Raw genomic sequence first — 24,828 nt, forward strand, 5'->3', positions numbered from 1 at the left:
TTTATTTACCTTCCATAATAACACCCATTAAACTTTCATAGTCTGACCTTTAACCTTTACTATAAACCACGTATGTGTATAGGAAAAGTAGTAGATATGATCAAGAATAGCACGATACCATCTGTGCAGTGTGTATATTACACAGATGGTACATTTGATCAATACAATAATATAAAGTTCCGCCTGTATACATTTTTCAGAGCCTGAAAGGATCGCAATGGAAGATGACTACTTTCCAAGGAAAAATACATGATTTGAAAAGCAACAAATCCATGGTTTCTGGAAGCAATTTCATACAAGTAATGTTTGAGGAAGTATCGTTTAATGTCATGTTAGCTGTCATCAGCATGCTCCTGGTATATTTCTTCACACGAAATTTGGTTTGGCGAAAACATGACTTAAACAGCGGAAACAAATCTCATCAACAACGAAGGGGTCAGGATTGTGAAGCCAGTCACCCACTCAATGAGGATGACGTATCTTTATTCTCCATGTTGACATATGACTGGGTAGAACCACTTCTAGAGAGAGGAAGCAGCAGGCCCAGCCTCACCTCCAAAGACATGTTCACCATGCCAAACAGTCTTAACGTTAGAAATGTACAAGAAAAATTCTGTAAGACACTCAAACCGGCCGAGGACGTTAGTACACAGATGGACATGAAGAAGCACACCTTGCTTAAAGGGTTATGCCAAGCATACGGATTGGCCTTTTTTCTTCATTGTGGTTTATTAGTGTTACTTGCACAGCTCATAGACTTCACCAGTCCAATAACACTAAATTGGTTGATATCCTTTTTCGAAAATGAAGATGAACCACCACTTGTCGGATATCGATATGCTTTTTTATTATTCTTGTCGACTTTCGGAAAAACTCTTGTAGACAGCAGATTACACTGTGTCCGTATGCATGTCATATTTAAAACAAGGATTTCGATCATGACAACCATATATAAAAAAACACTGAGGATAAGTAGTGTATCTTTATCAAAGTTCAGCACTGGTGATATTGTTAATTTTCTAGGAACTGATACAAACCGGATATTGCAGATGCTTTCTTGCTTCCATACTCTATGGAGTCTTCCGTTAGAAACCATTATATGTATGTACATCCTGTATCAACTGGTTGGAGTTGCATTCATGGGAGGACTGATAATTGCTTTAGGACTTGTTCCTATAAATAAGATCGTATCAACGAAGCAGATTGCTCTTGGTAAGGTGCTAATGAAGCAGAAAGACAAGAGAACAAAGGTACGTACACTATACTAAAAACTTTAAATGTTCTATACAAAACATTAATGTGACACTTGTATGTGATCGGTTCTGGAAATATAATTTACATTTAAACAGACCGGTATTATCTTTTTGCCTTCAATAGATGATTAGTGAGGTCTTGGGAGGAATAAAGACAATCAAGCTACACACATGGGAAAATCACTTCCAGAAAATGATTGCCAATCTTCGTAATGCAGAATTATGTACCATTAGGCAACGGAAGATCATTTCTGCCATATCATTGTTCCTGTGGACATTGGCTCCCATACTGATGACCGTACTGACTTTCACTATATACTCTATGATAGGGAAAGAGATAACCGCCGCCAAGGTAATTTTTTAAACTAAAATTAAGCTATTTACATTGAAAATTATGTTTACAGCTAATCTTACATATACTAATTAACCTAACTGACATAGTTCACGTATTGAATTCTTTTGATTTTTCATCCCAAATGGAGAGAAAACTGACGTTCATCTCCGAAGGAACCGACGGCTGTTAGGAGAGTATCGGTGATACGCGCAGACATTCTATTAATGTAGCATGATCGAAATAAGTATACTATAGTAATACCATGGTACTTCAGCTAATTCATTGTTGTTGATAATCTATATTGTAAACTATATTACAGATGTTAACATGCCTGGCACTGCTTTTGAAGCTTCTTGGATCTCTAAATGATCTCCCTTGGAATTTCAATACATTAATGCAAGGAGTTATTTCTCTTGAAAGGATTGAGGAATTCGTAGCTTTGGAAGATATTGACTTCAATACATATTACACACAAAAACAAGGCAAGTTAAACATTTGATTCTCCTGTTTTGTCATAATAAGTAAAAGAAGTGTTTGTTAAAAGGATGAAAATAACAAATAACATATCTTAATGAATCTAATTTTGATAAAATTGAAATACAAATTCTATATACAATTTTAAAGATATATCAACTTAATAAATTGTAGATTTGAGAAACATCAATACTGTGATATCGGTAAAAGCTGGAAAATTTACATGGAACGAAGAGAGCGGTGAAACAGAAGCCACTGAAGGGGGATATTCGAGTAAAATAAGAGAAAAAATTAGCAAATCAGGGTCCTTATCTCTGCAAGATATTAACTTCCAAATATCAAAAGTGACTATGAAATACATCAACATCTTAATATTCAATCACTTAAACATCGAGACATGCCAATTAATACATCTGTGTTTAGTATACTGTATTATCGTTTCGCCATCTGCTGGTTTTATCATTTTGTTTAACCATTTTATGATGGACTTGTTTCATCTTAAATGGCCAATTTTGTCTATCTATCACGCTCTTGGGAATAAGTATATAATTGCAATATCTATATGTATTTTGGTATATTTTTTTTTACTTAATTAAGGAAACATTAACTATTTTATATATTTTGGCATACATGTATGTACAGATGGTGCAAATTTCATATTTCATTTTACCATAGGGCCAGTTTATAGGAGTAATTGGTAAAGTTGGTTCTGGGAAAAGCTCCCTACTGAATGCAATGCTTGCTGAGATGGGTCGGGAAGAAGGCGATATTTCTGTGTCTAACCTAAAAAACGGGTTTGGCCTTGTGGGTCAGGAACCTTGGATACAACAAGCTACCGTGCGGGATAACATTACATTCGGTAGTCCATTTAACGCCAGGAGATATGCAGAGGTTCTGGATGCAGCATCACTGAAGGAAGACATCTTGGTATGTATAATTTTTGTAAATATCATAATCATTAGATGAGCTAGTCCCATGGAACAGGATAGGGTAATTCGTATTATAAACTATCAATGTTCCCTGTAAGAACACTGTAGTAAATAATTGCACTTGCACTACCTTCAGATGTTGCCGGCTGGAGACAGGACAGAAGTTGGTAAGGAAGGCGCTACATTGAGTGGGGGTCAAAAAGCTAGACTGGCGCTTGCCAGAGCACTGTATCAGGTACGCTAATTGTTTTATAGATATGTTAATCGCCAAAGTATAACAAAAATACAAAAAAAAAAAAAAAAAAATGAAAGAAAGTTTGTCCAATCATATAACACAGACCAAAGTCTAGCACACAAATTTTAATTTGGTATAAATCTGTGATGATGTTTTGTTTTTCCGTCACCAGGATAAGGATGTGTATCTACTTGATGATCCGCTATCTGCCGTAAATGCCCACGTGGCAAAACATATATATGACAAATGCATTATGGGAATACTCGGGACAAAGACCAAAATCCTTTGCACACACCACGCACAGTTTCTTGGCAATGCGGATCTAGTTATTGTCATGGATGATGGAGTCATCTCCAAAGTTGGTAAGAAGAGAAAAATAAAGACCACTTCAACAGTTGAAATTCAAAATTGGATTAAGTGGAGATTAACCTACGTTATATTTCGTTCACTGTAGTATAATTGCAGTTGGATGCAGACATATTCAGACATTGTATATACCTTATGGTAAAATGGGGGGGGGGGGGGGGGGGGGGGGGGGGGGGGGGGGGAGGCAGTTTGGTTCAAAAAAACAACGTTGATGTCAGACAGACAGACAGACAGACAGACAGACAGACAGACAGACAAATGGACGGACGGACAGAGCAAAAATTGCATATATAACACACCATAATAATTTTTAAATGATGGTTGCAGTTTTATTCATTTTTTTTTTATATATTAGGCATTCTATAGGCTGTCGGCGCTCTAGCTTATGTAAAAGAATAAAAAAAAAGTGAAACTAAGGCAAGTTAGCGATTACTTTTATCAAAAATTCTTTTAATCTTAAATTCAATCAGGCCCTCCATCCGAAGTTCTGGATGATATTAAATTTGCTGAACACAAACCAACCGACGTGAAATCAGACCACTTTAACAATAATGAAAATGACGGGAAACAAGGAGATGAGACCAAGGCGACTGGTAGGAGGAAGTTACAGGTGTACAAAACACTTCTATCATCGCTTGACAAATGGCTAGCCCCAGCCATAGTGATGTCTTACGTTGTAATTCAAGGTAAGTCTGAGTGTTTCGGTCTTGAGTATGTTTCCATGATATGAGTACAAATAACAAAAAGCAACATAACTTTGTTCAAATTTATCATATTTCCCACAGCAATATTTGTGCTAGTCTGTATATGTTAAGAGACTGAAGTTCGTTTGTTGCGTTAAGAGGAAATTAATTAATTATTGTGATTGTGAGTTCACAGTTAATCATCATTCAAAATTAAATATTGTTTGATATTATAAAAAATATATTTTCTAAATATCATGTGTAGTTTCAAAGACTGGGAAATATGTTTACATGGTAACATTACAGCAAGTATCAGTGATTATTTAGAGTCTGGTTCAAGTCCAAAATGAAAAGGGTGCGATTAAAATGGATGGTTTGACACGTAATAAAAACAGAGAGTTTGAAACATGAAAGAAAGGGAGGGTTTGGCACGTGAATAAAAGGATGGGGTTGATACTTGATAGACAGGGAGGATTTGACACGTGATGGAAAGGGAGAGTTTGACATGGTAAAAAGGGGAGTTTGGCATATGATAAAAATGGAGGGTTTGGCACATACTAATAAAACGGAGTTTGACAAGTGATAAGAAAGGGAGGGTTTGGCATGTGATAAAAAAGATATAAATAAAGATTTAAAGCCCCATATGATTGTTCGATCAGGCCTCTAGAAACAAGGGTCATGCTGACCCAATGCACTGATCACGCATGCTTATCTGCTATGGGCTAAGACATGGATATCAAATAAAACAAGATAGCTATAATTAGCGCATAGCTGTTCAGTAACTGGGTGATGACCACAGACTAAGACCTCTTTATCTTTATCTATAGACTTGTGCCAACCTCTCAATTAGTGAACTTTAGATTGTTATTAATTGAAATTATTGAAATAGTTAACCATCAGAAAAAGCATCCTAAACAAAAATATAAATAAAATGTGTCGGTGTATCTGTCAACTTTCACGACAAATTTGTTGCATTTGCTGTTAAGTAATAATATTGTCATTCTCATGAGACGTAATGGTAGAAATATTGATATTATCACAATAGAGAGCCATATGTTTCTAAACATTATAGCTTAAATGTATGTATTATAGAAAAATACATTTTATTTTATCTGTACCTAGAATATCCCAAACAGTTTATGAATAGCTAATTTCACTCAAGCCTTGTACTGAGCCATATCAAAAGGTTATAAGTATCAAATGAATATATATGTAATGATAGAATGGTGTGTGAAGCATTTATTACTATTTATTCATATGATTGAAACGCCACACAATCAAAACGGTGAAGTCATGTATTCTAGTATAATCAGGGGAAGAAAATCATAATCCATTTTTTAGAAACACTGTAAACCAGCCCACCCCCTATCCCAATCCCTTCTAAAGTTGTACTTGCCTGACCATTCAATATGGCATTGCATAGGGAATCACGTCACACTCTTTCAGCTTGTTAGAAAGTGTGAATAATAAAGTGAATTCCAAATCATGAATATAAAAACTATATCACTCTTCATTCCAAAAAGTGAGAACATCCAGAAGAGAAAGGTTAAAATGTATGTGTGGAGGTGGATAACCTCCATAAATGGATAAGTTTTAGTAATGTTTTGATATAGTATAGATGTTTTGGGTTGTTTTATTTTCCCGATGACGCAGAGACTCCTACTTCTTTGAAGTATCTAGATTTACTCTTATTTTTCCAATCAACGTTCCTATGCAAATCTATATTTTTGTTCATATATTGCCGTCGATTTTGCGTTCGAATTATTTATGAGTTCGAATGGTTTCGTTATTATGTCGGTAATCTTTGGTTTTTTTAAATAATAAAATGAAATAGATTAGTATATCCCCTACCGGTGTCAATATCAATAATTAAAACGCGGATGCAGGGTAACGACAGCTCTCGGGAACATAAAGTCCACCAGCAGAGCTTACCAATAATCAATCTAAAGCGACACTAAGGAAAACTAAGTATTTCACAAATATACCAAAACTGTGTGACTAATTATTGACCATAGTAGTCTTTTGTATCCTTCATCCATGGATGAAAGAATACATACGTTTCGGAATTATTTTACTGTAGTATTTGAAATTTGACTGCAGCCACTGCAGTTTTCAAGGAAATATTGAACAAATGTAGTAAATACAAATGCATCTAATGTGCATTTGCAATCGGACGATGCATGAAAAGGTGTGAACATCTCTAACAGTTTACTCTATTTCAGCATTTGAGAAGATGAAGAGCTGGTGGTTAACCCACTGGGTCTCAAGTACTGCTGTTGACAATAACAACATTTCAGTTTCCGGAGGGTTTTGCTTCCATGACAACATGTCTTCACCAATCAGGTAGGATGTTAGTTGATATAATGAATTTTTCTCTACAAACATCTCAAGAAGATTGTTTTTTCTCTATTGATTAAATTATCTATCTTCACTTCAGTTTCAGTAAAGGCTATGACACTACAGGCCAGGTAACACACAGCCTTACAAATCTCGGGTACTACATGGCGGTGTATATATGTCTAGCTGGTGTTTATGCTGTCACAATGCTGGTCAGGGAATTTCTCTTTGTCTATGGCGGGATGAGTGTAGCTAAGACCATGCATAACGACTTACTCAATAGGATACTCAGGGTAAGGTATTGGTATTTCATTGAAAAATAATATTGAAAAAACAACAAATTTTATTTGAGATAGCAATTTTGTGTATCAATTTCCATAGTACAATTACATTCGTAAATTTTGTTGTCATCATGTCTCTCCATGTCAACGTCGTTTCGTTGACATGAAGAGTTATTGGTTGTTTGCAGGCGCCGATGTCATTTTTCGATGTTACTCCCGCAGGCCGAATTCTAAGCAGATTTTCATCAGACATAGATGTCATCGACGATCCCGTCAGTAACACGATCAAAGTGGCGTTTTCTCTATCGTTCGGTATTGCTGCACGTATCGCGATCGCTTGCTATGGACTGCCTTGGTTTTGTCTACTGCTGCTACCTGTGGTATTGATCTACTACCGTGTACAAGTACGTTAGCTTAGGACACCTACTATATGTCGATATTAGTCACAGAAGTTTATTTATAAATATTGAAAATATTGATATAAATGGGCAATGACATAGACGGTTAGTGTAAAGGAACACTTTATTATGTTTTTTTATCTTAGGTCCATGTACATCGCTGTATTATGTACTTATATGTGTTGATAGGTGAGATATCATCGTACATCTCGAGAAGTCGGACGAATTTCCAGCCTTAAACCATTCACCAATCTTTTCCCTACTTCTCGGAGACCGTTTCGGGAGCAGTTACTATTCGAGCATTTCGAGAGACAGAAAGGTGAGTTTTCCAATATACCAAACGTTACCCAGTAGTAACTAGGCATACTTATATATCACATTTTATTTTAAATTTCAATGCGAAAACACATCTCTGTATTATGGTTATCAAATGCATTCTGAAATAAAATCAATCCAATAGGTGAGTAAAGCATGCTGGTGATCCCGTAAAGACAATTCCTTACCTTTATCGAAGATTTTGGCAATACACTGTATCTAAACGTACGAAAGCTTTTTCGTGCCATGTTTAGGCGGTCTTCGCCGAATATCCCTCGCACAAATCCATTCCGAATTTTCATGGGAATCAAAATGCCGCATATTTCTATGATCAATCCCGATGAATTCGGGATGCGACCGGAAATAATTCTTCCAAAAAATACCACACTGGACAATAATATCTCCCTCCATGAAGTATTTGTTTGAGATGAAGTCATATGATTAACGCTTTAGAAAAACAGTGAAATAGTACATTGATTGTCAATTTTGTTGCTTGCATGGCCTGATGAAGGGCAGTGAACCTCGTGCAAAAGGTACATGAACTGCTTCGCAGTTCACGTCATTTGCACGATGCTCACTTCCCTTCATCAGTCTATGCAAGCAAAAAAACTGACAATCAATCCTTAACTGAAAGAACTAAATGGATGGCAAGGAGTATGGCCATCTTGGATTATGATAATTGCAGGTTGCTCCTGCTTTATTGCATAAAATGTTTTGAAGGAAACGTGAATGAAGGGAAAAAAGAGAAAAGATCAGTCTTTCATTTGAATGATCTGGATCATTTAATGGTGGACGCCAAGATCCCTCAGAAATCTCTTGTTATGTCGTTCGTGCGACTTTTTATCTCGTTCGTTAAACTTTATTGTCTCGTTTGTATAACTTTGTAACTCGTTTGTTCGACTTTTTCTCTCGTTCTTATGAATTTTTATACCGTTCTTACGACTCTTTAACTCGTTGGTACGACTTTTTATCTCGTTTGTACGACTTTTGTTCTTGTTCTTACGACTTTTTATCTAGTTCGTTTCTTTTATTTTTATCTGGTTGATGTTTTGCATTTGTCTGAAAAAGGAAACCTGCTTTTAATTCATATTTCAAAAAAAGATGTTCTTTTCCAAGGCTTTTTTCACGGTAATGAACCACCAGAGGTAGGCATTTAAATCAAAATACTAAATAAGGAAGGTCGTTTTTGATAAGTACATCAAAATAATATACGCTTGAAACTTGTAAGTAAAAATGGAAATGTTTGAACCTTCAACAAAACTGATCCTTATAAGTATTAAACCTTATCCCCGTAGATTTAGAGACCAACACTTACACCGTATGGACAACTGGTTAAGAGCTCATTACACGTTCCATAATATCTCAGCTTGGCTCTTGCTGCGAACGCAGGTTGTTGGAGTTGTCATGGTGACAGGAATTGCTGTTTTGGCTGTGATGCAACACAACATTCTACATATTGATCCAGGTATTATGAAAGTATTTATAGTATTTTCGGTTTTTGAATTTTCATTTAGCTTTTGATTTAAAATTCTTGTTGAAATGGTCATGTACATTTGAATTACTGATAAATTAACATTAAATCAATTTAAAGGAGTCGCTGGACTTGTTATTTCCTACACACTTACATTATCTGATCGTCTGTACCGAGCTGTTAACTGTGTGACTGAGGTGGAGAAACAAATGGTCAGTGTGGAGAGAGTCGCACAATATATCGAGGACACACCAAGTGAGAAATGGGAAGGTTCACAGGTGAGTCAAACAAGAAGATCGACGCATCTATAAATCATACTATTTATGATAACTTATGAGAAACAGTGCATTGATTTACAGTTATTTTACTTTTCCCCATTTTCTGTTATAGTCGATTTCGGCCTGGCCCTCTTCAGGCGTCATCAGCTGTAGCAACGTTTACATGACGTATCGGGATGGGTTACCTAACGTCCTTAAAGGTATCACGTTCAGCACACGGCCAGCCGAAAAGGTTGGAATTGTAGGACGAACTGGGTCTGGGAAGTCTAGCCTGCTACAGATACTGTTCCGAACTGTGGAAATGAATTCTGGCGATGTTACCATTGATGGGGTGAATATCCAGCAATTGGATATTAAAGACGTAAGGTAACGACCATCTTATAGAAATGCTGAATCTGTAACTGATGGCACGGCAGGTCTGGATACAAATCATACACATCATATACTGGTAGAGAAAAAAACACTAGGAAAACTTGCTGTATCCAGTTATAACTCAAACTCGTACTTGATACCGAAAACTTTAAATAAAACTGTATCTGTTCCACTTCCGACTGTTGACTCTTGTTCAAGGTGTTTCAGGAGAGACGTAAAATGATAACAATGTATAGTATATACAATTTCAGACGCCACATGGCTGTGATTCCCCAAGACTCGTTCCTTTTTAGTGGTACCGTCAGGGGCAACCTAGACCCAACATCCTCCTACAGTGATGAAGAACTTTGGGTTGTTCTGGAAAAATGTCATCTGCGTGTGCCTGTTGACAGAATCGGGGGACTCGAGGGAGAAGTGGGAGAGAAGGGACGACATTTTTCTGTAGGACAGAAACAGCTCATGTGTCTGGCTAGGGCACTCCTGAGTAAGGCAAAGGTAAAACCCATTCCTGACAGTGTTGGAAATATTTACAACAGTACTGATCTGAGTTGATACAAACTACTTAAGTCATTAACAACTACCCGTATTCATGCTAAATGAACAAAAAAACTTGTTTTGAAATGTTATGAAGGCCTATTATCGCTATAGTGGCTTTTGGCGTCTGTCACAATTTTCACGTCATTACTTGGGATCTATCTATAGCAACGACGAAACCAAATGCTGATTGGCAATTGTCAGACAAATCGAAATAACAAGATTTGGCGGATTATATCTTAAGAAAGAGAAAACGGTTTAAGAAGCAGTTTTTGATAACTTCTAATGTTAATAGGAACGAATTCGCATTTGAAAAATGAAAATGATCTAGGGCACACTTGAATACGTAATTACGCTAGAAACGAAAAAGAATGTAATCTATTCCTTAACATTATCGTTTACCAGACTTGCATGATAAATATATTGAGTGTAAATTAAGGAGTAAGATTACATGATAAACATATTGAGCGTAAATTAAGAAGATTGGTTTTGTTATAGGTACTGTGTATAGACGAAGCTACAGCCAGTGTAGATCTAAATACAGATCAGTTGATACAAGAAACGATCCGCCAGGAGTTCGTGGACAGTACCGTGTTAACCATTGCCCATCGTATCAACACCATAATGGACAGTGACAGAGTATTGGTGATGGACCAGGGTCAAGTGGCCGAACTGGACTCTCCGAAAACTCTTCTCAAAAATCCCGAGTCTGCATTCTACAAGCTTGTTCACGGGGAACACCCTGATGAGTTCATCAGCAATTATTGAAAACATTTTTTATACACTAGTTTGTAACTTGTACATGTTAATCAAGTTATTATATCTGATAGTTTATCGTACTATTAGATGTAGTCCTGCTCGTTGTGTGCAGCTGTTTGATCCAGTGTCGTCCGTAATTGCGGCTAGGTTAGTTAAGGTAATGTAATTAATATCAATACTTTGGAAAAAGAAAAGGACACTAAAATTACTCAGAAAGAGGTTGAATAATACACATGAATAATAAATATGAACGATAATCAGTATGTATACTTACAATCATTACAATCACTTATAGTGGATACATAGTCGCTATTACGTAGAAGACGTTATCTTTCACACTAATAGTTATGGGTTGTTTAGGCTAAATAATTAATCTAATGACTTTAATATTTGAAGTTAAGCACTTGTGGCAACTGCCTAGATTCATAGACATTTACCTTGCAAAAGCTGTTAAATGACTGTGTTTACAGTTTAATGCCATATTTCAATGGCAGATCCTCTAGAAGATGACAACCGGAAGTTTGCAAACAAAACCGGTTACAAAAATCAGAATTGACTCGGACGATTTGCCTTTGTAAAAATCGGCACATAGACATGGACATATACAAATATTATACATTTTCCAATCATTCATACAAAATATGTCATCAGTTCCTCATTAAAATTCCTCTGTTGCTCAGTGGTTAAATAGAAATCATTTAAGTTCGCAACTACAAACAGGTGCTTGCTGATTGGTCGATAAAATTGTGCGACTCCTTACCATAATTTGCCTGTCTCGCGGACGTCCTAGATCAAAGGTCTTGAAATATGACATTGACTTTCATTGGATGACTGTTTTTGAGGGAAGCATATAGTATGAAATTGATACGTTATTTTACAAAATTTTATTTTTGAATATCAATTAGTGTTTTGAAGACATAATACAACAGCACTATCTTATTTGCATATGTCAGCAAACACGTCCATTAAAACAAGATCAAAGTCTCCCCGCTGTCAGCTGATATCATTTCATGTATGAAAGAGATAAAAATGACTAGTGGTTGTTGAATATATTATATATAAGCTATTTTATAGCTTTTAAAACATAACTGTCTCGACAATGAAATAAAACCACATCAACAGCAATCTAACTATATTGTACAATTCTGATCGCAACAACTTACTAGACCCGATAGAAGTACCCGTTCTATAGTTAGTATGTTTGGATCCATTACCTAAATTGGATTATACCGTAAACCTTATATAATATGGCCATGTCTTACTGAGGAAAATCATTATATGTGATTTATTGTGATTGTTGCTTATAGATATTATAACGATAGAATGTGAAATGGCTATTTTTACGCTCATCATTTCAAAATTGAAAACTGGCGATATCAAATTATAATTATTTACTGAAGAGCAATTGCGAATGAGTATGTTGAGATTGGTGAATTATTCTATACATACGTATTTATCTTCCTTTTCTAACCAAGATCCGATAAACGATTTTGTCCCGGCGATTAAAGGCTCCAGGTCTTCGTGACCACATTCAATCAGCCTATTGTACAGGTCAGTCCAACGGGACGGTTCTATTTCGTGTTTGTTTAAGCATTTAACTGTTTTTGTATGGTATACATGATCTATTTGAATGCCAGAGCTCTGCAAGCAAACAAAATTATGATTTGTTTGGTTGCAAAGCTCTGGCATTCAAATAGATCATAAATACCATACAAAAACAGTTCAACGCTTATATTTACATTCCTTTTACTTTTTAAATGCTATAATTAATATTTAAAATTCATAATTCCCACCTTACCGACAGTCAGCAGATTTTTTGTCAGTCGTTGGAACAGCCGGAACATGATGGCGTGCTTTTCGGCAAACAAAATAGTACATGGAAAATTTAAAAAAAAAATCAATTTTGTTAGTCATTTTATTTTCAACGTAATGCAGGAAATGTCATCTTTTTATAACAAATAATGTAGACAAAATAATTAGTCGTTAAACTTCATTATCCTGGATATTGTAGTTCCGGTTTGTGTAGTATTAATACGCTAATAAGTGTAGCCCTTGATATATGGCATTTAAACGTACATCAATGCCAGAGCTCTCAAACAGACTATATAGTGACAATGCCAGACAAATTTAAATATATTGTTATAGCTGCCGACCTGGATAGCAAGTGTAGTGTGGTTCTTATTGTGCTTGATATATCTGTTGTATTTGACCATAGCGTACTTTTTAAACGTCTAGAGTACTCTAATGGCGTGTGAAGTGATGTACTACGCTGGATTCAATCCTTAGAGAGCGGCGGCGACAGTGGTTTTTTTTTCAACAAATCAACTGCTTCGGATAAAAAACCTTTCACTTCGCGGTTTCTCAAAAGTCCGAACAGGGATTAAGAAAATGCTGTCTTTTTCTAAACCGATGTTTCAGAGATTTGCAATTACTGTGCCAATGAAATAGAAACAATAATTGCAAGTCTAGAAGCCTGTCTAAATGACATCGGTACCTGGCTGAACTCCGTATTACAAGTTTAATCAGGAAAAGTCTGTCAGATATGTCAGCAGACTTAAGCTCCCCAGGTAAAGATTGGTGCCTAGACCACTGAGGAATTCCAAGCTATGAGAAACATTGAGGTACACTTTTCTAGCTCTCTGATCATGGAAGAACAGGTTAACACTATCGCCAGTTCCCTTTATCATCTAATCAGGAATAGCTGTATCCGATAGTTCATCTCCATAGATGTATACAAGGCATTACTACACTCACAAATTATCATCTAACTGTTGAATTTTATATATGTTCTATACATTGTATCTCCTAACCACACTATCGAACACTCAACAACTATAAACTTGAATCTAGGAAAGTTGTTGTTTTCCAGCACTACTTATCAGTATGATATGAAATGTTGTGATTTTTACTCCAAAATAACTTTCATAATGTTATGCCACTACCGGATCTCTTGAAACAACTTGAGTATCATTTGATTTCTTAATTTAATTGTAAATTTCTGTGTCATTTCTGTGTTTTGTGTTTCCATGACATACTCAATATAATGAATTCCATAGCACATACAAACTGGAAAATCTCTGAGTAAGTGAAATAAATAAAATAAATAGTATCAATACACGAACATGTTAACAATATTCTTTATTGCACAAGATGAACACAATAAAACATCAACAACATAGTTTAACAATGTATACATTGCAGACAAAACAATAGTATTCATACACTTTCTCCTTGTACAAGTGGTTTTATAATGAATAACAGGCAATAATTATCATCATGGATTTATTCATACAAAATAACATGTTAATCCATCATTTATACCATTCATCCCTACAAAAAACAATTATTCATCTATACAATCGACAAAGGAGGTAATTATTCATCTATACAACCGACACAGGAGGTAATTATTCATCTATACAATCGGCACAGAAGGTCATTATTCATCTATACTATCGGCAAAGGAGGTCATTATTCATCTATACAATCGACACAGGAGGTAATTATTCATCTATACAATCGGCACAGAAGGTCATTACACATCTATACAATCGGCACAGGAGGTAATTATTCATCTATACAACCGACACAGGAGGTAATTATTCATCTATACAATCGGCACAGAAGGTCATTACACATCTATACTATCGGCAAATGAGGTCATTATTCATCTATACAACCGACACAGGAGGTCATTATTCATCTATACAACCGACACAGGAGGTCATTATTCATCTATACAACCAACCCATAAGATGGATTCATTCATAAAATACCAAACGTAATACAAAAAAAAAAAAAAAAATCACGATTAATATATACAATGCTACCCTAAAAATAGCATCATGCATTAATACATTCTAAAGATGAAGTTGGTCGTTTATCCATATACAGATTACAAACCAGTTTAGCAGAGTAATTGATATACCCGTCATTTAAGGCATATAGGCACGTTAGCATTACATACACAAAGAAAAATGTGCATAATTTGATTCCATAATAATACACGGTTAACGTTACTTTTAATACATTTACAAAAACATATACAGTTATTCATAAAATAAGATAATACAAACTTTATTACAGAAGTATTACTATATATTGTATAACGAATAACACGTAACACGCTTACTATTGATTCGTCAATTTGACGTTGGCATATAGAAATATACAATACACAACTTACGATTTGAAATAATATTTTTTGAACACTCCAATATATTCTTTTGAACTAAATATGTAAAATATTTCACAACTTTTCATGAATTTTGGCAAAATTTGTATCCAGCATCTTTAATACAAGCAGTTAACAAAAAAACATTATAAACGTCTATGAAAAGACTGTAATAACATTTCAATTTGAATCATATATTGAATGGTTCTACAGTGTTTTGTACCTTCAACATTAATCAAAATAAATACTATTTCATATACCCTAAAATTTGAAATATCGACCGAACGGATGGCAAATGCCAAATATATAATTAATCCATTATTTATTTGAGCTTTACAAAATATCCAAATTTCTGTGTTTCCGCTAATTTGAAGATTGTTTCCCATGAACTAACTGGTAGAATTCAGACTGTTTGTTTTTGAGAAGATTTTCAGGAGAGTCCAGCTCAGCCACTTGACCCTGGTCCATCACCAACACTCTGTCACTGTCCATTATTGTATTGATACGATGGGCAATGGTTAAAACTGTACTGTTCACAAATTCCTTGCGGATCGTTTCCTGAATCAGTTTGTCTGTCTCTAAATCTACACTAGCCGTGGCTTCGTCAATACACAGCACCTATAACAGAATATATTACTTGTATTTGTTTTGAGTAATATTTATTCTTGCTTTTATTCTTTAAATAATCAAAATGTATTCTCTTATTACATTTCATCGTGAATCCTTAACTTTGATATGTTCATTTCAAAAACGAATCTTCCCAGGTCCAAGCTCAAATCTAGGTAACTTACCATTGCCTTAGTGAGGAGCGCTCTAGCCAAACACATGAGTTGTTTCTGTCCAACAGAAAAATGTCGTCCTTTTTCACCCACTTCACCCTCTAGACCCCCCAATCTGTCGACAGGCACACGGAGATGACATCTGTCCACAACACCCCAAAGTTCCTCGTCACTGTAGGAGGACGTGGGGTCCAGATTCTCCCTGACGGTACCACTAAAGAGGAACGGATCCTGGGGAATCACAGCCAGATGTCGTCTGGAAAAGGGTTAGGCTCATATTAGATTCAGATACGAGACTATGCGTTTATATCTGCAAACATTAACAAGTAAAGGACTAATCACATTCGAAATCAATCTTATATATACGTAAAATACAAATTCTACGATAATACATGTTGATCCAACGTCAATACATACATATACCCTGTTCTGATTGATAGTGTACTCGACAGCCATTACTGAATATTTTCACACACGATATCATTATTTGACAAATATACTACTTGTTTGAGCAAATATAGTGATGATTACATACGTTAATATATTATGACAGTTACCTGACGTCCTTAAGATCCAGTTGCTGGATGTTCACTCCATCAATGGTAATATCGCCAGAGCTTATCTCTACTGTACGAAACAGTGTCTGGAAAAGGCTGGACTTCCCGGATCCAGTACGTCCAACAATCCCCACCTTTTCTGCAGGTCGTGTGCTGAACGTGAGGCCTTTGAGAACGTTTGGTAAACCATTACGGTACTTCATGTAGACATCGCTGTAGTTGATGACGCCTGCAGCCGGCCATCCTGAAGACGGCTGTGAAATAGAACAGACATATAATGAAATAATCTCTATCTGAATTAAGATGCATGTTAACCAATTCATTTTGCTATACATTTCGGTGTTTTTGTTTATGATGAATGTCTTTTCCAGAGGATAAGACTTACCTGTGAACCTTCCCATCTCTCGCTGGGTGTGTCCTCTATATACTCATGAACCCTTTCTACACTGACCATTTGTTTCTCTGTTTCAGTCACACAGTTGACGATTCCATTTAAAAGTCCAGACAGCGACAGAATATAAGATATGGCAAGTCCGACGACTCCTGCGATGTAAAATAAATATTATTGAAAAAAAACAATTATTTTCAAACATTTGTATTGTAATCATTTCTCATCAGATTAAATTTCAAATTATAATATGTACATAATCAAAATAACATGGTAGAGAAAATTATACCTGGATCGATGCCATAGAAATTGTGTTGAATCACGGCCATAGTAGCTATTCCAGTAACCATGATAATTCCAAACATTTGCGTCCGGAGCCAAAGCCACATCCCTAGATTGTGTGATGTATAATGTGTTTTTAACCAGTTTTCCACTCGATTAATGTGCTGGTCTGTGAATCTGCAAGAATACAACCATAAAAATACAATACCTCTGTACGTGAAACTACTCTATAATATGTAGAATAATGTATAAATAATTTAATGACAATACCTAGATTTATCTTGCAAAACATTTACATTTTTAAAAAAATATGTATATATTACTTTTAACTTTTGTGATTATTTTATATTATCCTCCGTGTTGACAAATGATACTCACCTTTCGGATTCGCGGAATGCTCGAATTGTGACCAATCCCGACACTGTCTCCGAGAAGTGGGAGAAGATAGGTGACCGGTTAAGACTTGAAAATTCGTCTGACTTCTCGTGATGTGTGACGATATCTCTCCTGTAAATATACACATACATGACAATTCAGCATAAAACCAAAAACTTGGTGTATTTCCCCAAAGTTTCTCGGTACGTTAATTACATAATTGACTTTAAACAATTCCAACAATTTTGATTTCAAAAACAAATTATACCACTACTGGCTAGCTTTCTACAAAGAAATATGTCATGAGAAATATTAACATTGATCATGAGAGCTATAAGGACCATTACCTGTAACCGATAGTAGATTGAGCCCAAGGGTATAATGATAGCTATAAACCAAGGCATTCCGTAACACACCATGGCTATAGTTCCAACCACTTCGAAAAATTGACTCAGAACCACCATGACCATGTGACTTATGGAATCGTCGATGGTCCCCATGTCTGATGAAAATCGGTTGAGGATTCGTCCTACAGGAGTCACATCATAGAATGACATTGGCGCCTAAAACAAGGGCAAAACATCCTTATTAGAACGAAATTATGTATATATGTGTCAGAAAACTAAAACTAAATTCTCTAACATACTAATCCCGTCTGACAAACTGGCGTAAGATTGTTACAGTTACTACAGTGTTTCGATTTAACAGTGACTTACTTTAAACATGGTATTGAGTAGATCGCTGTGCATGGTCCTAGCTACATTCATCCCACTGTAGGCAAAGAGAATCTCTCTGGCCAAAGAGAAGAGAGAATAAACAGCAGAGAGACACGCGTAGACCACCATGTAGTAGACCAGTCCGGATTGTCTAGATGTCGCATTTGGCGTTGAGTCATAACGTTCATGGAAACTGCAATACAAGGTAACATTGTTAAACCAAGATAATTTTGATAGATTGTTCTATTTCATACATAATCATTGTAAATTATCAGCATTGTCAGCATTCTTTAGCTCGATTTTAAAACATCACTTACCTGAGTGGTGTTGACATGTTGTCATAGAAACATTGATATCCGGAGAGGGAAGAGTTGACAACATCCGTGTTAGAATTAGATACCCAGTGAGTCAGCCACCAGTCCTTCAACATCTCCGACACTAAAACAGTAATATATGTCATAAATATATTTTGTATAGAGCCGAACCACTATCAGTCTATCACTAAAACATTATAATCACTGCCGCAATTATTTTTCAGCAGTGTTATTTCTGAGGATACATCTGTATAACGAACCAAATATTCCCGGAAAATGTCAGGAGTTAAGGATATATGTCTTCGTCAACGTTTATCACAAACTTACCTTGCATGAAGACGATGGACATAACCATGGTGATGGCGAGCCATTTACCTAACGCTGTCAGGTATGCTTTGTACACTCCTAACTTCACTTCTCCTGTAGCCTTGGCCTCTTCACCAAGTTTCCCGTCCTTGTCGCTTTTGTCATTGTGTTCTACTTCCACGTATTCTTTTTCCGATGATTTCCGTTCCGCAAATTTTATATTCGGAAGTACCTCAGATGGGGGACCTTGTAAAAATTTTAGACAAACTTTAGATTGTTTGACGATTGATTTCTAAATTCTTTGAACTTAGATGGACATGTGAAAATTGTTTCAGGTTTTGTTACTTCTACATGGGAAGATTACTAATGAGCTCTGCTCCGAATTAAACAATTGAAATAAACTGTCTCTAGACTTACCCATTTTGGAGATTACTCCATCATCCATGACAATGACCAGATCTGCCTCTCCAAGGAAATGCGTGTGATGTGTACATAGGATCCTTGTCTTGTTTTTTAGTAATCCCATGATGCACTTGTCATACATTTGTTGTGCCACATGAGCATCCACTGCTGCTAAAGGATCGTCAAGGAGGTATACGTCCTTATCCTGGAGAAAGAATGTTCAATCTATATAAACAATCGCACTTGATGTTACACACACAAAGACAATGTTTAAAACAAATGTTACGAAATGTAATTTCAAACGAAGACTGCTGTCTTATTAGCTTACCTTTTCGTTTTTTCTTACTGTTACAATCGATTATATAACAATAATTATTCTTATTTACCTGATATAATGCCCTCGCTAAAGCGAGTCTGGCTTTCTGGCCTCCACTCAATGTAACGCCATTCTCGCCAACTTCTGTTTTGTCGCCAGCCGGTAACATCTGCAAACGCAAATGAAGAATACTTTATGTCTACGATGAACTGTGCAGATCAACACAAGTCACTGATTAAACACCGATACCTTATCGTCATTATAGATCACAACTCGTACTATACGAACCTCAATGTCTTTCTTGAGAGATGCTGCATCAAGAACTTCGGCGTATTTCTTAGCGCTAAATGGACTGCCAAATGTAACGTTATCCCGGACGGTAGCTTGTTGTATCCAAGGCTCCTGATCCGCCAGAGCAAATCCATTTCTGAGATTAGACACGGAAATCTCGCCTTCTTTTCGAGACATCTCCGCAAGGATAGCGTTCAAGAAGGAACTTTTCCCAGAACCAACTTTGCCAATCACTCCTATAAACTGGCCCTATGAAACAGATAAAATGACTCTTGTTTATACTGTTACAAATAGAGATGGAAAAACGACGCTCAATTAAGACTTGTTTTGCCCATCACGTTTATATGAATAGTTAATGACTACTTACCTCTTTGATATCGACAGAAATATCTCGCAGACAAAGGGTTCCTGATGTAGTGGTTGTCTTCGCTGGCCTGCTTGTAGACTCAGTCATATTTTCATTTTGCTCATTGCTTTTTAGCTTCTCACCTTCCCATGTAAACTTTCCTGTGTTCACCGATATCACATTTCTGCTTTCCGGCGATTCTGCAACCATATTTTTAACATTGTTAATGCCACGAATTAATTATTAATAATTTATTTTACCGAAAAGCCTTCGCTTGATATTGATTTCAAATCAATTCAATATATATATTTATATCCCTGCTAGTTGAAAAAGATAACGTGGTTACCTTGCAATTGTGCGTAATAACTTTTGAGGTCAATATCTTTCAATGCCATGAACTTTTCAATCCTTCCGAGGGAAATGATTGCTTCCATTATGCCATTGAAGACCCAGGGAGATGATTGAGTGATCCTAGGAGTTTAAGAAACAGTGCGAGACTCGCAAACATCTGTAATAGATTTACAAATATTGATTATTGAAGTAAATCATTGGTATGAGATATACAGGTTTTTACAAAACTAAATTATCGCATTTCTGTTTGTGTCTCTCAAGTCAATAACTTGAATACGATGAATAGCTTTAATGTAATCCCCAATCTACTGGTTACGTTTTTACCTTAGCGGCGGTTAGGGTATTTCCCATCATCGAGTAGGCGCTGAAAGTCAGTACAGTCATAAAGATAGGGGTCAGAGTCCACAAATATCCGGTGATGGCTCCAAGAACTTTTCTCTGTTTGATGATCTGTAACTCAGCGTCACGAAGTTTCTCAATCATCTTTCTGGAAGTGATCTTCCCAAGTGTAAAGCTTGATTATCTTTATTCCGCCCAACACCTCGTTCATCAACTGTAGGAGACAAACACTGAATAATACATCCGATATTAACTGTTAAACAGCCCATCATTTTTTCCCAATATAAAAAAATATATAAGAAATTGAAATGCTTTATGTTACACATTCAGTAAAAATATACTAACCTTCGTTCTCTTGTCTTTCTGTTCCATAAGCACCTTTCCAAGAGCAATCTGTTTCGATGATATTATCTTGTTGACAGGGACAAGCACCAAAGCAATAATCAGCCCTCCAAACATGGCAATCCCAACCAGTTGATACAGGATATACATGCAAATAATTGTTTCAAATGGAAGACTCCATAGGGCATGGAAACAATGGCAAAATCGCATCATTCGATCGGTATCAGTCCCAAGGAAATTGACAATTTCACCAGTGCTGAACTTTGATAATGACACAGTACTTATATGTAATGCTTTCTTATATATTGCTGTCATAATGGAAATTCTTACTTTGAAAAAAACATGCATACGTATGAAGTGAAATCTACTCTCTAGAAGAGCTTTTCCAAAGCTGGACAAAAATAATAAAAATGCATAGCGATATCCGTTGTGTGATGGTTCCTCTCCATTTTCGAAAAACGAAATCAGCAATCCAAGAGATATGGGAGCTGTGAAGTTAATCAGTTGCGCAGTCAACTCTAAGATACCACAATACAGAAAGAAATTCAGTCTGTAGGCTTTGAATAACGCCTGAAGTAAGGTAGGCTTTTTCTGATCTGCCTTTGTACTAAGATCGTCCTCTGGTTGGAATCTGTTAGAGAACGCCTCTTGTACTTTCTTTACGTTAAGACTGTTTGGCAAATGGAACATGTCCTCAGATGAGAGACTGGCCGTTTTATTTCCTTTCTTCAGCAGTGGATGTACCCAATAGTATGTAAGCCTGGAGAACAAGGATACTCCATCCTCATTAACTGGGTAATCAGCTGTTCCAGAAGTTGGATCCGCCTGTTGCTTTTTAGATTTGTTCTGATCGTCATCTTGTTTTCGATGTGATAATTTTGTGAGGAAACAGAAGATGAACAAACTGACTACAGCCAACAGCACATTGACAACGTCCGACGTCTCCAGGATGAACTGGTCCTCTGTAACGATTTCTTGGAGATTCATGGAATTGTAGCTTTGTAGTATTGTTGTATTTACGTCATTGTTAAATGTGACATTGTCATGCATTATCATTTCTTCCTTCATGCACAAAGTCTCCCAGAACGAGTTCTCCATGTCTGGTATCTGAAAATATATTTCACCGAAAATGTATACAACGGTTGTTATCGCCCGGAAAATGTATATTACCGTAGTTATAGATCCGAAAATATATCTGATCATATAGATCTGAAAATGTATATTACCGTAGTTATAGATCCGAAAATATATCTGATCATATAGATCCGAAAATGTATATTACCGTAGTTATAGATCCGAAAATATATCTGATCATATAGATCTGAAATTGTATATTACTGTAGTTATAGATCCGAAAATATATCTGATCATATAGATCTGAAAATGTATATTACCGTAGTTATACATCCACAAATATATCTAATAATAAAGATCTGAAAATTTATATTACCGTAGTTATAGATCCGCAAATATATCTGATCATATAGATCTGAAAATGTATATTACCGTAGTTATAGATCCGAAAATATATCTGATCATATAGATCCGAAAATGTATATTACCGTAGTTATAGATCCGAAAATATATCTGATCATATAGATCTGAAAATGTATATTACCGTAGTTATACATCCGCAAATATATCTAATAATAAAGATCTGAAAATTTATATTACCGTAGTTATAGATCCGAAAATATATCTGATCATATAGATCTGAAAATGTATATTACCGTAGTTATAGATCCAAAAATATATCTGATCATATAGAACTTAAAATGTATATAACCGTAGTGATAGACATTTCCCCACCGAATCATTAATGCCTCACACTTGTATGTACCTATTATTTTTTGTGATATAGGCGATCTGTAGTACTTACGTTTGTGTAATGGAATGGTAACATTTTTAAGATTGTGAAAATAACGATCATATAATTTGGAAAATGAATATGCGAATTGATGGAATCTTAATTCGAATATAGACTTTACTTCATTCGATTACATATGGAGCATTTAGACACAAGTGACCGAAATATAAAATGTACAACATTTAACAGAAGTCCTGTATATAGTTACTCAGTCTTCTAATCAATTCAATACTAATGGTCAATCTACTGTATAATCATGGGCATTTTAACATACTATAAACTGTTACAAAATATATACTATGAGTACTATATGATATAAATCAGTGTGTATTTCAAACAGTGATTTGTGAAAGTAACCATTGCGGCATTTACCCCAAAGCTTCATATAACTATACGATATTATAACTTACTCACCGGTGTATTGATTGTGGATTCTGTATCCAAATTAATTCACGTTGAATACTATTAAGTTCTTACTAGGTCTACTCTAGCCAAGCTGAATGACCGATCCTATGCAATACCTCATTTTATATATCATTTTGATCAAAATTCCGGAATTCAACATGCTGCTGATTTCCCAGGGTATGGAAAAAGGGGAATTTATTCTGACTAAGAATAGAAATGATATCGTTCTAGCCAGTACGTAGTGGTATAGTATCGAGGTTGCGTGACGTAGCCATTGAATGACCTAGTGTATATAAATAGATCATCTCTGTCTGAACCCTGAGCGACCTAGTGTATATCAATACAGATTTAAATGCCGCGTGGGACACGGTTACTGTTTACATGTGTTGTTATCAACTGTTCGTCATTACTGGACATTACTGTTGCAGCTTTCCTCTGTACTTTCCAGATAAATTTACAAGGCAGACGGGTCATGTTAAAGAAAAAAAACTAATTATGGAATTTGCTTATTATGCTGTTTACCCTCGTTAGGTGTATTTCCTACAACCTACCAACACGTGGTTATCAAAATGGCGAGTATATTTCTACCTCATAGTTACGACTGTAAAGTTATTACCACAATACTATACAGCTGTAGTCTGATGAACGGTAAGAGACGTATAAATCTGCATGTATATATCATGTATATATCATGTATATATCATGTATATATCGTATGCATGCAGATCTATATGTTTTTAATACCTCTCCCTATGTTGTATTAATTTTGCCGGTCGGCAGTAGCTTTCAAACAGAGAAGTAAATGTGAAGAATACATTAAGGTAGTTTTAATAGTTTGGCTTTTTAAAATTTGTTTGGCCTTGGGTTTTTATTAAGTACTGAATGTATTCAGTAAACTAAGATATTGTTGACATGCTTTGTTCATAGATACTTTATATATCACTTGATAGTTAAAATTAGCATTAGCTGATATAAAATAAATAGCCTTAAATATTCTTTTTCTATTCTATTCATTTTCTGTACGGGACAGAAGTTTTCATCCTTCCGTGTCAATTGATGTTATTGTTTTATTTAGAGATTTTAAGGAATAAGAGGTTTTCATTGATGAACTATAACTGTAACAAAGACGTAAGTATGAATTACTTACTAACGGAATGAACATATCATCTCAATCTAAAAATGTATTTCATAGTTTTATAATATGACAAGTTTGAACTCCAATTTATTCTCCCCTACGGTGATGTTTATAAGAATGATAA

At 35.6% G+C, this 24,828-nt stretch overlaps 2 protein-coding genes across 2 annotated transcripts; one reads left to right on the top strand and one right to left on the bottom strand.

Annotated features, from left to right (window-relative positions):
• The first annotated feature begins 224 nt into the window (after window positions 1-224).
• Window positions 225-12,661, top strand: LOC117322798 (multidrug resistance-associated protein 7-like). Its single transcript, XM_033877743.1, has 17 exons — window positions 225-1,250; window positions 1,378-1,605; window positions 1,907-2,069; window positions 2,236-2,405; window positions 2,737-2,988; window positions 3,127-3,225; window positions 3,398-3,587; window positions 4,062-4,277; window positions 6,497-6,617; window positions 6,712-6,904; window positions 7,081-7,296; window positions 7,480-7,609; window positions 8,834-9,070; window positions 9,197-9,354; window positions 9,467-9,720; window positions 9,978-10,221; window positions 10,759-12,661. Exons 1-17 carry the CDS (start codon window positions 225-227, stop codon window positions 11,026-11,028), a joined length of 4,167 nt encoding a protein of 1,388 aa, XP_033733634.1. The 3' UTR covers window positions 11,029-12,661.
• Window positions 12,662-14,142: 1,481 nt separating this feature from the next.
• On the bottom strand, window positions 14,143-23,709 carry LOC117324465 (multidrug resistance-associated protein 7-like). The gene is given in 21 exon segments (XM_033880333.1): window positions 14,143-15,811; window positions 15,985-16,228; window positions 16,530-16,783; window positions 16,915-17,072; window positions 17,207-17,376; window positions 17,578-17,666; window positions 17,668-17,706; window positions 17,922-18,137; window positions 18,291-18,483; window positions 18,608-18,728; window positions 18,932-19,156; window positions 19,328-19,517; window positions 19,699-19,797; window positions 19,917-20,168; window positions 20,287-20,465; window positions 20,612-20,725; window positions 20,728-20,773; window positions 20,941-21,102; window positions 21,104-21,169; window positions 21,301-22,404; window positions 23,579-23,709. Coding segments are annotated over 20 exon segments (4,167 nt in total). The 5' UTR covers window positions 22,396-22,404; window positions 23,579-23,709; the 3' UTR covers window positions 14,143-15,556.
• Window positions 23,710-24,828: the final 1,119 nt, after the last annotated feature.

Source organism: Pecten maximus, chromosome 3 (genome assembly GCF_902652985.1).
Source record: "Pecten maximus chromosome 3, xPecMax1.1, whole genome shotgun sequence".
Classification (NCBI taxonomy): Eukaryota; Metazoa; Mollusca; class Bivalvia; order Pectinida; family Pectinidae; genus Pecten; species Pecten maximus.

Bases quoted from the DNA above. Each gene is read 5' to 3' on its own strand.
- LOC117322798 (XM_033877743.1), top strand. From the start codon at position 225: ATGACTACTTTCCAAGGAAAAATACATGATTTGAAAAGCAACAAATCC. The intron at 7,610-8,833 runs GTGAGTTTTCCA...GAAACTTGTAAG, and splicing joins GCATTTCGAGAGACAGAAAG to TAAAAATGGAAATGTTTGAA. The intron at 9,355-9,466 runs GTGAGTCAAACA...TTTCTGTTATAG, and splicing joins AGAAATGGGAAGGTTCACAG to TCGATTTCGGCCTGGCCCTC.